The sequence below is a fragment of the Eleutherodactylus coqui genome, chromosome 12 (genome assembly GCF_035609145.1).
Source record: "Eleutherodactylus coqui strain aEleCoq1 chromosome 12, aEleCoq1.hap1, whole genome shotgun sequence".
Taxonomy (NCBI): Eukaryota; Metazoa; Chordata; class Amphibia; order Anura; family Eleutherodactylidae; genus Eleutherodactylus; species Eleutherodactylus coqui.
In genome coordinates, this window is record NC_089848.1 from 18,389,417 (window position 1) to 18,404,772 (window position 15,356).

The window sequence follows — 15,356 nt, forward strand, 5'->3', positions numbered from 1 at the left end:
CAGTGATTGTGATTTGTTGGAGGTAGTGTGGTGCTTAGCTAAGGTATGCCTTACTAATGAGGGTTTTTCAGAAGTAAAAATTGTTGGGGGGGCGGGGCACTCTTGCCGCTATTGTGGCTTAATAGTGGGACCTGGGAACTTGAGATGCAGCCCAACATGTAGCCCCTCGCCTGCCCTATCTGTTTCTGTGTCGTTCCTATCTCTTTCTTGAATTTCCAAGATTTTCACAAATGAAAACCTTAGCGAGCATCGGCGACATACAAAAATGCTCGAGTCGCCCATTGACTTCAATGGGGTTCGTTACTCGAAACGAACCCTCGAGCATCGCGGAAAGTTCGACTCGAGCATTTTGGTGCTTGCTCATCTCTAATATTCATGGTTGATTGTAGATGTCTGCCTTAAATAGTAACAGAACATAATAATATAGTATGTTAGGCTGAAAAAAGATATATGCCTATCCAATTCAGCCTATTGATCCAGTGTTGATACAGAGGAAGGAAAAAAAAACCCAATGTGATAAAAGCGAATTTTCCTTATTTTAAGGAAAAAAATTCCTTCCCGCCTCCAATCTGGCAATCAGAATAATTGTCGGATCACCGACCCTTCTGAAGTAACCAGTTATATAACATGTAATGGCGTCCAGGCCCCTCTTATACTCTTTTATCAAGGTCATCATCACCACATCCTCAGGCACAGAGGTCCACAGTCTCACTGCAGTTACAGTAAATAACCCCCTTCTATGTCGATGTAGAAACCTTCTTTCTTCTAGATGTAGAGAGCACCTCCTTGTTACAGTCCTGGGTATAAACTGATGATGGGAGAGATCTCTGCATTGTCCCCTTATATATCTATACATAGTTATTAGAGCGCCCCCTTGTTACAGTCCAGGGTATAAATAGATGATGGAAGAGATCTCTGTACTGACCCCTGATATATTCATACAGTTATTACAGTATATTTTTTATTTTGCCAAAATATGTTTACTACACATTATTTCTTCTTTGTTTTGTATCAGTGTGGACTATTTATGCACCAATATTGTTTATTCCTGTTTTTTGTGGTTCCCGCTGTTCTGTTGTAAATAATTACTACACTAGTGATGTCATGAGATTTCTGTGTCCCACAGATCTGTTATCAGTTGCTATTCTGTCCGGTAATCATGTCATCACAGTGAATCTACATGAGTTAGAACTGACCGAGGACAGTTGTTACAATGACTCACTCTTTCAAGGGATTGATAATATTATGGCATGAAGAGTTACTTGTTATTACATCATCCAGGTAAAAAATGGCAGGACAGCAACATTTCAGCTGATGTAATAGCCTTTTTCAAGCTTAGTGCCACAAACAGACTCCATATTTATAAAACACATACACCAATCAAAGACACACAAAAAGAAACACCGTAAATTACATATGTGTGATAGGGCCACTGGAGGATCCATCACGTAGGTGCACAACAGAGAACCACGACTGCAGGAGCCTTCCAATCAGAGACGTCATATCGGAGGTGTCCCTAGTACGTCATAAGAGGAAGCCCTGCCTCAACACACCGCGGCACATATCGCGGGATCTGTCATATCTCACGCATGCGTAAAGCGACACCGTCAGAGAAAGCAGGTGGAAGGGGCCAGGAGCGGGACGCTGCCGTCAGGGGAAACCCAGATTGGATGTAATGAGTGGGAGGAGCCAGCATAGCGGCATCTGGTTTGAGCGTCATAGGTGGGAGGAGCCGACATACTGGCATTAGGGTTAAGTGCAGTGCGAAATACAGCACAAAGTTATCTCCACTATGCATAACCAACAAATCTAAATGAGCATAATAATGTTAGACTCACTGATGTCAAAAAGCTAAGTATGTCATAGATGGAAAAAACCATCATATCAACATCTAAGTTGTGTGTGTTAAGTGACAACACACTGAATTGTCCCATACTGTATACAACTGCTATCAAAATAATGTCAGAGGGAAATATGTCTGAAAAATAAATTTTATTATTATGGGGATATTCAAAAGACACCATAACAAAACTAATAAATGGCAGGTTAAGAAACAATCAGTACATAGCCAAAAAAAGAAGAGTAAAGGGGGCAATATGGCATGCACAGAAATATTGTACAGTGTAACCCCATATATAAATCCCGCAGTATTAATACGTATATGGCTACGATTGACAAAAGAGTCCAATTGTGTTGCGGATATAAAGACGACACCTCCACCAAAAAAGGTCTATAAACAAGGAAAAATCATTATTGTGTACAGCATCTTTATTAGAGAAAGTAGAAAAGAAAAGAAAAAACACATTTGCAGGTGTATAGGGATGCATTAATTATGATCATAATGTATGACCATCTGTATAGGGAAGCTCCGCACCAGGTGGTCCTCAGTCTCACCACCGCGGACGACCCTCCAGGGTTATCCTATGGACAGAACAGACAAACAACAGAAGCATTAGCAAAAGACAATAATAAAAGGATGTTAAAAGAAAGGAGTAGCATTGTACTCAATATTAAGATCTCCAAGTTGGAGAGTACCCAACCTGAAGATCCACTATATTTCAAGGAGTTTAAGTTTTCCTTCTCTGTCACCACCACGTATGGATCATGTGACCCCATTTGTAGTACCATAATGCAGTTGACTGATGGAGTGACCTGCAGCAAGAAAATGTTTCGCCACAGGGGCACTTACATCTCGTGTCCTGATCGTCGACTTGTGCTTGGATATGCGTGATTTTACATCCGTGGTAGTCTCACCATGCGTGAGATATGACAGATCCCGCGATATGTGCCGCGGTGGGTTGATGCTGGGCTTCCTCCTATGGCGTACTAGGGACACCTCCGATATGACATCTTTAATTGGAAAGCTCCTGCAGTTGTGGTTCTCAGCTGTGCACCTATGTGATGGATCCTCCAGTGGCCCTATCACACGTATGTAATTTAGGGTGTGTCTTTTTGTGTGTCTTCGATTGGTGTATGTGTTTTATAAATTTATAGTCTGTTGTTTGTGGCACTAAGCTTAATTACATCAGCCGAAATGTTGCTGTCCTGCCATTTTTTACCTGGATGATGTAATAAAGGTATGTTTTATACTTTAAGAAGAAGGATGTGAACAACTTTTTTTCTCTTTACTCATCTTTCTTTGCCACTTTGCATCAATTTACGGACTGTAATACATTGAGCCCATTGAAGTCTGGACTCAGCCAAAGCGTGCACTGTCATTTACTTTTTGAACCCCAACTAAGTAGTGGTGTTTATTCAGGAGTGCTGCTGTAACCTCATTGACTTTCTGAGTTACTTGTTATGTCAGGCTCCATCTCTGACTACAGCACACATAGAACTTGTAGCTGATGAATATTTGTGTTTATTTTCATATAATTAAAGAATAAGCATAAGTGTGCGCTGCAAGTTCTTAATAAGAGAGTTTCCATGCGAGATTACTGCTATTCCTTGAGCATTAATTGATACAATTATTGTTCTGTTCCCTTCTGTGATCATGGCGTATAACATCACTACATGCAGAGAACGCCCCTCCTCTTGCAGACACTCAGCAAAACCCGAGGAGGGGGGGAGGGTAATGCAACTGACTCAAAGAGGTGATGATGGAGAAAGGACAAGTGCAAGGCTTCATAATGCAGGCCCTGCTACTGCTCATAGCCATCAACCAAGCAAGTGCTAAAGGTATCCTTGCATCGGTGCCTACTACTCCATGCCAGGCACCCTTGCAGTGGGAGGGCAGGACAGTAGTGTATGATCATAATACTGGTAAGAACACCAGGGCCATAGTCAGTTATGATGCTAAAATACAACGAATCCGGGTCTTGGAGGAGAGAAAGAGCTTGGTGCCCTGCAAAAGGTAGGTTTTATTAGCATACAACAACCAACAGTAGCAGTTTTGCTTATTTTTTATTATATAGTTATAAGTACTATAAGTCACATTTATCCATTCTCACATAATAAATTTACATGTAATATACCAATCTCTGTACATTACTCTTCTTGGCATGTTTTATATATGCTAGGCCTTTGATGACTGGCACTCTCATAAGCAAAACTGGCATCCAATACTCAGCTGATTTAAAGGGAACCTGTCAGCAAATATAAACTAAATTATGGTACCTGTAGTTTAGCTGATCTGGAGCCTGTGAGGTTGTGTTTCATACTCACGCAGTGCCTTGTTCCTGCGATGTCCCATACAAAGTCAGTGGGCCCTGGCAGCCTGACTCTTTCTATATGTGCATCTCCTATAGAGATAAATGAGAGATGGGCACGTAGAAAGAGTCAAGCTGCTGTCATGGGTATGACACGCAGATCTCCGGACTCCCAGTCAGCTAATCTATTAGCAGCATAACTTAGTTTATGGTGCTTATAATTAATGACAGGTTCCCTTTAAGCCTTTCCCTTTATCGTGAAAATTGTTTTGTAATGTAGGAAGGTTCTTCTTGACAAATAAGACCTACGGTATATGCCATGGAATTAAATACTATAAGTGGTGCATAAAGAGGGTGTATTACCTAGAGGCACTCCATATGCCACTATATGGTGTCTTTGGGAGAATCTACTGTATATTCTCTCCTGGGTGGCAAAAAAATTACTATTTCTTTTTCTGAGAGGCATATGAAAACTTACGTTATGGGTCCATAGGATACCACGATACAGTCTTGGTGTTAGGGCCAAGAGTCACAAGACATTTGAAAGAGTATTTCTCCTATTCTCATTTCTGATCATGTGCACCTTTATATTTGTGACCCCAGTTAACTCTTTTGATTAATGTCCATGCCCTCCATGTGAAACCATAAAAATACGTCACATATGAGAAAGTAAAAAAAGTTCCTATGGGAAGACTATTTTGACAATGAGAGGTACAAAGGGTAATATTTATGACTGCTTTTAGCATATAATGCAATAATGATAACTAAACTGTAGGATGCCATTTGCAAAATTAACACAATGAGGGAAATGTATTAAGACCAGCATTTTAAAAGCCAGTCCTAATATGACCTCCTCAGGTGTACGATGCACCTAATATATGAACAGACACACACCTCTTTATACATTAGGCTCATCTCAGGCTATTTATGTGCTTAAAAAGAAATCTACATCAGCTACAAGATGGAGTCAGTTGCTGGTGTAAATTATACATACATCTGTCGTGCTGGGGTGACTATGGCTCCTCATGACAAACTATGCACACTTCTTAAAAAGCTAGCACAATTCTAAGAATTCGCAAGTAAGGCTTGCATCAAATTTTGCAAATTCTCAACGTCAGACTGATATTTTCCTCCCTACAGTATGTAAAAACATCAGTATAGTGAGGGAGATTTTGCAAGCTTAGTGCAAGGGAGAAGTGGACTAGTTGTTCATCACAACAACTACTCGTATGTCTGGTTGACAACTTGGATCCACTGCTTAATGGGATCTACCCCACACACAAACTCTACCATCAGCCTGAAACAATTGGTACCGTGACTCATTGGATCCCCCCCCCCCCCGCATGTTGCCAGTCCTCTAGGATCCAGGTAGCAATCCTACAATCCCAGGTGAAGTGCTGTGTCTGGCGTCGCAGTGTTAACAGAGGCACTCTGGTGGGTCTGCTTACATGTCCCATGAAAGCTTAAGACCGTTGCACCGACTGACCTGTGGAATATGTGGGGTCTCCTGTGGTGAATGTGGTTGGGTGATTGTTGCAAGAGTAGCTTGTCTGTTCGCACGAACAATTCTAGCTTGATGCTGCTACATCAAGGGGGTCCTACACAATATTAGTTTCTGTACTATGACTTTTGGCATGTCAATGTAGAATATAATAAAATAATAATATGCTATAATAAAATCTAAAATGGCTCTGAATGGATTTCTTAGTTCCAGTGTAAAGGCATATTAGCTACGGTACTGAAAACCATGCAGCTATACCAGCTATTTAAAAAATAAAAATGCTCTTTAAACATTTTTTGCAGTATAACAGGTTGCATTATCCTGCTGAAAAAGGCCACTGTCAAAGAGGAATACTGCTGCCATTAAGAAGTGTTTGTGGTCTTCAAAATTGTTTAGAAAGGTGATATGTGTCAAAGTAACATCCACATAAATGGTTTCCAAGCAGAATATTGCCAAGAGCATCACACTGTCTCTGCTGGCTTGTCTTCTCTGCATAATGCATCCTCGTGCTATCTCTTCTCTAAATAAGCAATGATTCATTAGACCATTTCACTTTCTTCGATTGCTCCATGGCCAAGTTCTGATGCTCATCTGCCCATTGCAGATTTTTTGGGTGGTGGAAAGGGTTAAACATGGACACTCTGGCTGGTCTGCAACTACTCAGCCACATGTACAGGAAGCTCTTCTATAGGATCTGGCCAGATGGGCTAAACTTAAAGGGGTTGTCCCGCAAAATAAAGTAAAGTTAAACACTTCTGTATGGCCATATACATGCACTTTTTAATATACATCGTGCATTAAATATTGGCCATACAGAAGTTATATACTTACCTACAGGGGGTCCCCCCTCCTGTGTTGGCGTCCCCGTCTCCCTGGCGCCGACCGAATCCTTCTCCTGGCTCGATTAGACGCGCTTGCGCAGTCTGCCTCTTCTGTCCCGTTAAAGGGGCCGCCCAGCGTGCTCGCGCCGCACAGCTGGTCTGACCCCCTGTAGGTAAGTATGTAATTTCTGTATGGCCAATATTTAATGCACGATGTATACTACAAAGTGCATGTATATGGCCATACAGAAGTGTATAACTTTACTTTATTTTGCGGGACAACCCCTTTAATATATAATAGAGACAGCAACACACATGCTCTCTCTTTCTTCTTCCACTTCAAAATTGCGATAAAAAGTGCATGTGTAAGAGTGGACTAACAGTCATGCTGTCTGTGTGGTTTTTCTTTTCTTTTTTAAGACCTCTACCACCCTCCCAGTGTCCATAGCTTCTGGACCGGTGGTTTGCTAGACTGGTGGCTACGCTTAGTGTGGCTACCCACTAGCGATATTTTTTTTTGTGCTGCAAGAGCGAGTGCCTCACAGTGCAGAGAAAACTCTGCGATATTGCACACTGTTTTCAATAGGGCCGGCGGCAGCAGCACCAGCCCCATTGAAAACATAAGGAATACATTGCTTACTTCTGCCACAGCTGTGACAGCTATGGCGGAGGATTCCTTCATCTCCGTGGGGACCGCGGGGCTGAAGGAGTCCTCTGACACAGCTGTCACAGCTATGGCAGAAATTCGAGATGCTATCCCATTGCTTTTAATGGGGCGGCACTGCTGCGGCCCCATTGAAAGCAGTGGGTTGCAGGCACCGCCATAGCGATGATCTGAAATATAAGCCCTTCCCTGAAAATAAGCCCCAGCTATAAAAAAAAGTTTAAAAAAAATATTTTTACTCACCTAGAAGAGCCGTCCGGCTCTTCTGCCCGGCATGGCAGTCTTCTTCTGTCTTCTGGAAGCCAGTGATTGAAAAATCTCCACTCCCAGAAAGCCCTGGTATCATTGATTGAGCACTCAGCTAATCACAGGCAGTGCTCAGCCATTGAATGACATCTGAGCGCTGCCTGAGATTGGTCACAGTGCTCAGCCAATTACAGGCAGTGCTCAGTGATTCGTTGAATTGCTTGGATAGCATTATGAACTTCTGCCACAGCTGTGACAGCTGTGACAGAGGATTCCTTCACCACCGCGGTCCCTGCGGGTACGAAGGAATGCTGCTGCCGGCCCCTTTGAAAACACTGAGCGATAGTGATTTTTTTTTTGCGCTGCAAGACATAGAAGTAAAAAGCAAAAATGAGTATAGAACTATTGAGAATTATTGGCTTCATAATCATGTGTTTTCACTCACTCTCGCATCGCAGGGAAAAATATCGCTAGTGGGTAGACACCCTAAGTGTAACCTCCACTTATGCAGGATTTATGTACTATATATGGTCAGAACGCTCATTTAATGAATGTTTGAAAGTTGATTATCCTTTAAGTAGCTTTTACATTTTTTTTTTTTTTCCAAAGTATTTTTTATTGAACATTTTCATACAGTACACAATGTTACACTCTCACAGGTGACACGTATGCATGGATTAGACAACATTCATTTACATCCTCATTGTAATACTTTGTCTAACATTTGGAAAATAATAATTAAATGCTTACAGGTTGCACTATTTATGAGTTATCATGTGTGATCTAAAGCTGAAGTACCTTTACACATTTGTGTTTACCAAACGTACCTTGTTGTCTAGGTGTTATGTCATATGTTTAATGGGTTTCCATAATGAAATTTTAAAAGGTGAGAGAATGTTGCATATATTCGTTGATTAATAGAGATGAGCGAACGTACTCGTCCGAGCTTGATGCTCCGGCGAATATTAGGGTGTTCGGGATGCTCGTTACTCGTAACGAGTACCACGCGATGTTCGGGTTACTTTCAGTTTCCTCTCTGAGACATTAGCGCGCTTTTCTGGCCAATTGAAAGACAGGGAAGGCATTACAACTTTCCCCTGTGATGTTCCAGCCCTATACCACCCCCCTGCTGTGAGTGGCTGGGGAGATCAGATGTCACCCGAGTATAAAAGTCGGCCCCTCCCGCGGCTCGCCTCAGATGCGTTGTGAGATAGCTGAGGGACAGTGCTATAGTGTTGGAGCTTCTGTAGGGAGAGCGTTAGGAGTTAGTGTAGGCTTCAAGAACCCCAACGGTCCTTCTTAGGGCCACATCTAACAGTGTGCAGTAGTGTAGAGGCTGCTGTTAGCAGTGTTGCACATTTTTTTTCCCCCCAAATCGGCCGTGCAGAGCATTGCGCCCTGCAGTAATACTACAGGGACAGAAGTGGTGGTTAGGCAGGGAGAGTGTTAGGAGTTAGTGTAGGCTTCAAGAACCCCAACGGTCCTTCTTAGGGCCACATCTAACAGTGTGCAGTACTGTGGAGGCTGCTGTTAGCAGTGTTGCACATTTTTTTTTTTCCAAATCGGCCGTGCAGAGCATTGCGCCCTGCAGTAATACTCCAGGGACAGAATTGTGTAGGCAGGGCCAGAAGACATATTTTATTGATTGAATATACGCAGTGGGCCTTTCCTTTAAAAAAAAAGGGCAAAAATTCTATTTGGCCTGCAGGCTTGCGCCAATTTATTTCCTGGCTGGGAAATCACCGCTCTGCTGCAGTTAATAACACTGCAGTTCTGTGACACACAGCAAGGCCACACAACACATTTATTAAATGATTGAATATAGTCAGTGGGCCTTTCCTTTAAAAAAAAAGGCCAAAAATTGTATTTGGCCTGCCTCTGACAGTCCTCAGTGTTCTTGGTACGTGTGTGCTGGGTGGAGAACGTAAAAAAAATCATACGCAGCCAGCTAAGTTTAACAGCAGGCTTGCGCCAATTTATTTCCTGGCTGGGAAATCACCGCTCTGCTGCAGTTAATAACACTGCAGTTCTGTGACACACAGCAGGGCCACACAGCACATTTATTATTGATTGAATATAGTCAGTGGGCCTTTCCTTTAAAAAAAAAGGGCAACTACTATTCTATTTGGCCTGCCTCTGACAGTCCTCAGCGTTCTGGGTACGTGTGTGCTGGGTGGAGAACGTAAAAAAAATCATACGCAGCCAGCTAAGTTTAACAGCAGGCTTGCGCCAATTTATTTCCTGCCTGGGAAATCACCGCTCTGCTGTAGTTAATAACTGTGCAACACTGCAGTTCTGTGACACACTGCAGGGCCACAACACATTTATTATTGATTGAATATACGCAGTGGGCCTTTTCTTTAAAAAAAAAAGGGCAACTATTCTGTTTGGCCTGCCTCTGACAGTCCTCAGCGTTCTGGGTACGTGTGTGCTGGGTGGAGAACGTAAAAAAAATCATACGTAGCCAGCTAAGTTTAACAGCAGGCTTGCGCCAATTTATTTCCTGGCAGGGAAATCACTGCTCTGCTGTAGTTAATAACTGTGCAACACTGCAGTTCTGTGACACACTGCAGGGCCACAACACATTTATTATTGATTGAATATACGCAGTGGGCCTTTCCTTTAAAAAAAAAGGGCAACTATTCTATTTGGCCTGCCTCTGACAGTCCTCAGCGTTCTGGGTACGTGTGTGCTGGGTGGAGAATGTAAAAAAAATCATACGTAGCCAGCTAAGTTTAACAGCAGGCTTGCGCCAATTTATTTCCTGGCTGGGAAATCACCGCTCTGCTGTAGTTAATAACTGTGCAACACTGCAGTTCTGTGACACACTGCAGGGCCACAACACATTTATTATTGATTGAATATACGCAGTGGGCCTTTCCTTTAAAAAAAAAGGGCAACTATTCTATTTGGCCTGCCTCTGACAGTGCTCAGCGTTCTGGGTACGTGTGTGCTGGGTGGAGAACGTTAAAAAAATCATACGCAGCCAGCTAAGTTTAACAGCAGGCTTGCGCCAATTTATTTCCTGGCTGGGAAATCACCGCTCTGCTGCAGTTAATAACACTGCAGTTCTGTGACACACAGCAGGGCCACACAGCACATTTATTATTGATTGAATATAGTCAGTGGGCCTTTCCTTTAAAAAAAAAGGGCAACTACTATTCTATTTGGCCTGCCTCTGACAGTCCTCAGCGTTCTGGGTACGTGTGTGCTGGGTGGAGAACGTAAAAAAAATCATACGCAGCCAGCTAAGTTTAACAGCAGGCTTGCGCCAATTTATTTCCTGCCTGGGAAATCACCGCTCTGCTGTAGTTAATAACTGTGCAACACTGCAGTTCTGTGACACACTGCAGGGCCACAACACATTTATTATTGATTGAATATACGCAGTGGGCCTTTTCTTTAAAAAAAAAAGGGCAACTATTCTGTTTGGCCTGCCTCTGACAGTCCTCAGCGTTCTGGGTACGTGTGTGCTGGGTGGAGAACGTAAAAAAAATCATACGTAGCCAGCTAAGTTTAACAGCAGGCTTGCGCCAATTTATTTCCTGGCAGGGAAATCACTGCTCTGCTGTAGTTAATAACTGTGCAACACTGCAGTTCTGTGACACACTGCAGGGCCACAACACATTTATTATTGATTGAATATACGCAGTGGGCCTTTCCTTTAAAAAAAAAGGGCAACTATTCTATTTGGCCTGCCTCTGACAGTCCTCAGCGTTCTGGGTACGTGTGTGCTGGGTGGAGAATGTAAAAAAAATCATACGTAGCCAGCTAAGTTTAACAGCAGGCTTGCGCCAATTTATTTCCTGGCTGGGAAATCACCGCTCTGCTGTAGTTAATAACTGTGCAACACTGCAGTTCTGTGACACACTGCAGGGCCACAACACATTTATTATTGATTGAATATACGCAGTGGGCCTTTCCTTTAAAAAAAAAGGGCAACTATTCTATTTGGCCTGCCTCTGACAGTCCTCAGCGTTCTGGGTACGTGTGTGCTGGGTGGAGAACGTTAAAAAAATCATACGCAGCCAGCTAAGTTTAACAGCAGGCTTGCGCCAATTTATTTCCTGGCTGGGAAATCACCGCTCTGCTGCAGTTAATAACACTGCAGTTCTGTGACACACAGCAGGGCCACACAACACATTTATTATTGATTGAATATAGTCAGTGGGCCTTTCCTTTAAAAAAAAAGGGCAACTACTATTCTATTTGGCCTGCCTCTGACAGTCCTCAGCGTTCTGGGTACGTGTGTGCTGGGTGGAGAACGTAAAAAAAATCATACGCAGCCAGCTAAGTTTAACAGCAGGCTTGCGCCAATTTATTTCCTGGCTGGGAAATCACCGCTCTGCTGTAGTTAATAACTGTGCAACACTGCAGTTCTGTGACACACTGCAGGGCCACAACACATTTATTATTGATAGAATATAGGCAGTGGGCCTTTCCTTTAAAAAAAAAGGGAAACAATTCTATTTGGCCTGCAGGCTTGCGCCAATTTATTTCCTGGCTGGGAAATCACCGCTCTGCTGCAGTTAATAACAGTGCAAGACTGCAGTTCTGTGACACACTGCAGGGCCACAACACATTTATTATTGATTGAATATCGGCAGTGGGCCTTTCCTTTAAAAAAAAAAGGGAAACAATTTTATTTGGCCTGCAGGCTTGCGCCAATTTATTTCCTGGCTGGGAAATCACCGCTCTGCTGCAGTTAATAACAGTGCAAGACTGCAGTTCTGTGACACACTGCAGGGCCACAACACATTTATTATTGATTGAATATAGTCAGTGGGCCTTTCCTTTAAAAAAAAGGGGGAACTATTCTATTTGGCCTGCCTCTGACAGTCCTCAGCGTTCTGGGTACGTGTGTGCTGGGTGGAGAACGTAAAAAAAATCATACGCAGCCAGCTAAGTTTAACAGCAGGCTTGCGCCAATTTATTTCCTGCCTGGGAAATCACCGCTCTGCTGTAGTTAATAACTGTGCAACACTGCAGTTCTGTGACACACTACAGGGCCACAACACATTTATTATTGATTGAATATACGCAGTGGGCCTTTCCTTAAAAAAAAAAAGGGGAACTATTCTGTTTGGCCTGCCTCTGACAGTCCTCAGCGTTCTGGGTACGTGTGTGCTGGGTGGAGAACTTAAACAAAAATCATACGCAGTCAGCTAAGTTTAACAGCAGGCTTGCGCCAATTTATTTCCTGGCTGGGAAATCAAATCACTGGTAATACAGCATGCTGAGGGGTAGGGGTAGGCCTAGGACGAGGACGCGGAGGGCCAAGTGAGGGTGTGGGCACAGGCCGAACTCCTGATCCAGGTGTATCGCAGCCGACTGCTGCGCGATTAGGAGAGAGGCACGTTTCTAGCGTCCCTACATTCATCGCACAATTAATGGGTCCACGCGGGAGACCTTTATTAGAAAATGAGCAGTGTGAGCAGGTCTTGTCGTGGATGGCAGAAAGTGCTTCGAGCAACCTATCGTCCACCCACAGTTCTGCGCCGTCCACTGCTGCAAATCCGAATCCTCTGCTGCTCTTCCTTCCTCCCAGCCTCCTCACTCCACTACAATGACACATGCTCAGGAGCGGGAAGTCTCCCAGGAACTGTTCTCGGGCCCCTGCTCAGATTGGGCAGCAGTGGTTCCTCTCCCACCAGAGGAGTTTATCGTCACTGATGCCCAACCATTGGAAAGTTCCCGGGGTCCGGGGGATGAGGCTGGGGACTTCCGGCAACTGTCTCAAGACCTTTCAGTGGGTGAGGAGGACGATGACGATGAGACACAGTTGTCTATCGGTGAGGTAGTAGTAAGGGCAGTAAGTCCGAGGGAGGAGCGCACAGAGGATTCTGAGGAAGAGCAGCAGGACGATGAGGTGACTGACCCCACCTGGTTTGCAACGCCTACTCAGGACAGGTCTTCAGAGGGGGGGGGCAAGTGCAGCAGCAGGGCTGGTTGGAAGAGGCAGTGCGGTGGCCAGGGGTAGAGGCAGGGCCAGACCGAATAATCCACCAACTGTTTCCCAAAGCGCACCCTCGCGCCATGCCACCCTGCAGAGGCCAAGGTGCTCTAAGGTCTGGCAGTTTTTCACAGAGACGCCTGACGACCGACGAACAGTGGTGTGCAACCTTTGTCGCGCCAAGATCAGCCGGGGAGCCACCACCAACAGCCTCACCACCACCAGCATGCGCAGACATATGATGGCCAAGCACCCCACAAGGTGGGACGAAGGCCGTTCACCGCCTCCGGTTTGCACCGCTGCCTCTCCCCCTGTGCCCCAACCTGCCACTGAGATCCAACCCCCCTCTCAGGACACAGGCACTACCGTCTCCTGGCCTGCACCCACACCCTCACCTCCGCTGTCCTCGGCCCAATCCACCAATGTCTCGCACCGCACCGTCCAGCCGTCGCTAGCGCAAGTGTTTGAGCGCAAGCGCAAGTACGCCGCCACGCACCCGCACACTCAAGCGTTAACCGTCCACATAGCCAAATTTATCAGCCTTGAGATGCTGCCGTATAGGGTTGTGGAATCGGAGTCCTTCAAAAGTATGATGGCGGCGGCGGCCCCGCGCTACTCAGTTCCCAGTCGCCACTACTTTTCCCGATGTGCCGTCCCAGCCCTGCACGACCACGTCGCCCGCAACATTGTACGCGCCCTCACCAACGCGGTTACTGCCAAGGTCCACTTAACAACGGACACGTGGACAAGCACAGGTGGGCAGGGCCACTACATCTCCCTGACGGCACATTGGGTGAATTTAGTGGAGGCTGGGACCGAGTCAGAGTCAGAGCCTGGGACCGCTCACGTCCTACCCACCCCCAGAATTGCGGGCCCCAGCTCGGTGGTGGTATCTGCGGAGGTGTACGCTTCCTCCACTAAAGCACCCTCCTCCTCCTCCTCCGCAACCTCTGTCTCGCAATCTAGATGTGTCAGCAGCAGCAGGACGTCGCCAGCAGTCAGTGTCGCGCGGCGTGGCAGCACAGCGGTGGGCAAGCGTCAGCAGGCCGTGCTGAAACTACTCAGCTTAGGAGATAAGAGGCACACGGCCCACGAACTGCTGCGGGGTCTAACAGAGCAGACCGACCGTTGGCTTTCGCCGCTGAGCCTCCAACCGGGCATGGTCGTGTGTGACAACGGGCGTAACCTGGTGGCGGCTCTGCAGCTCGACAGCCTCACGCACGTGCCATGCCTGGCCCACGTCTTTAATTTGGTGGTTTAGCGCTTTCTGAAAAGCTACCCACGCTTGTCAGACCTGCTCGTAAAGGTGCGCCGGCTCTGCGCACATTTCCGCAAGTCCCACACGGACGCTGCCACCCTGCGCACCCTGCAACATCGGTTTAATCTGCCAGTGCACCGACTGCTGTGCGACGTGCCCACACGGTGGAACTCTACGCTCCACATGTTGGCCAGGCTCTATGAGCAGCGTAGAGCTATAGTGGAATACCAACTCCAACATGGGCAGCGCAGTGGGAGTCAGCCTCCTCAATTATTTTCAGAAGAGTGGGCCTGGTTGGCAGACATCTGCCAGGTCCTTGGAAAGTTTGAGGAGTCTACCCAGGTGGTGAGCGGCGATGCTGCAATCATTAGCGTCACCATTCCTCTGCTATGCCTCTTGAGAAGTTCCCTGCAAAGCATAAAGGCAGATGCTTTGCGCTTGGAAACAGAGGTGGGGGAAGACAGTATGTCGCTGGATAGTCAGAGCACCCTCCTGTCTATATCTCAGCGCATTGAGGAGGAGGAGGAGGAGGAGCATGAGGAGGATGAGGAGGAGGGGGAAGAGACAGCTTGGCCCACTGCTGACGGTACCCATGCTGCTTGCCTGTCATCCTTCAGAGTGTATGGCCTAAGGAGGAGGAGGAGGAGGAGGAGGATCCTGAAAGCGATCTTCCTAGTGAAGACAGCCATGTGTTGCGTACAGGTACCCTGGCACACATGGCTGACTTCATGTTAGGATGCCTTTCTCGTGACCCTCGCGTTGCAC

General features: G+C 45.7%; 1 protein-coding gene across 1 annotated transcript in view; it reads left to right on the forward strand.

Moving 5' to 3' along the window:
• Positions 1-3,596: 3,596 nt before the first annotated feature.
• The window catches only part of EPDR1 (ependymin related 1), a 130,168-nt gene continuing 118,408 nt past the window's right edge, over positions 3,597-15,356 (forward strand). The window contains exon 1 of the mRNA XM_066584744.1: positions 3,597-3,853. Coding sequence (XP_066440841.1) covers positions 3,597-3,853 — 257 coding nt within the window. The remainder of the gene's footprint in view (positions 3,854-15,356) is intronic.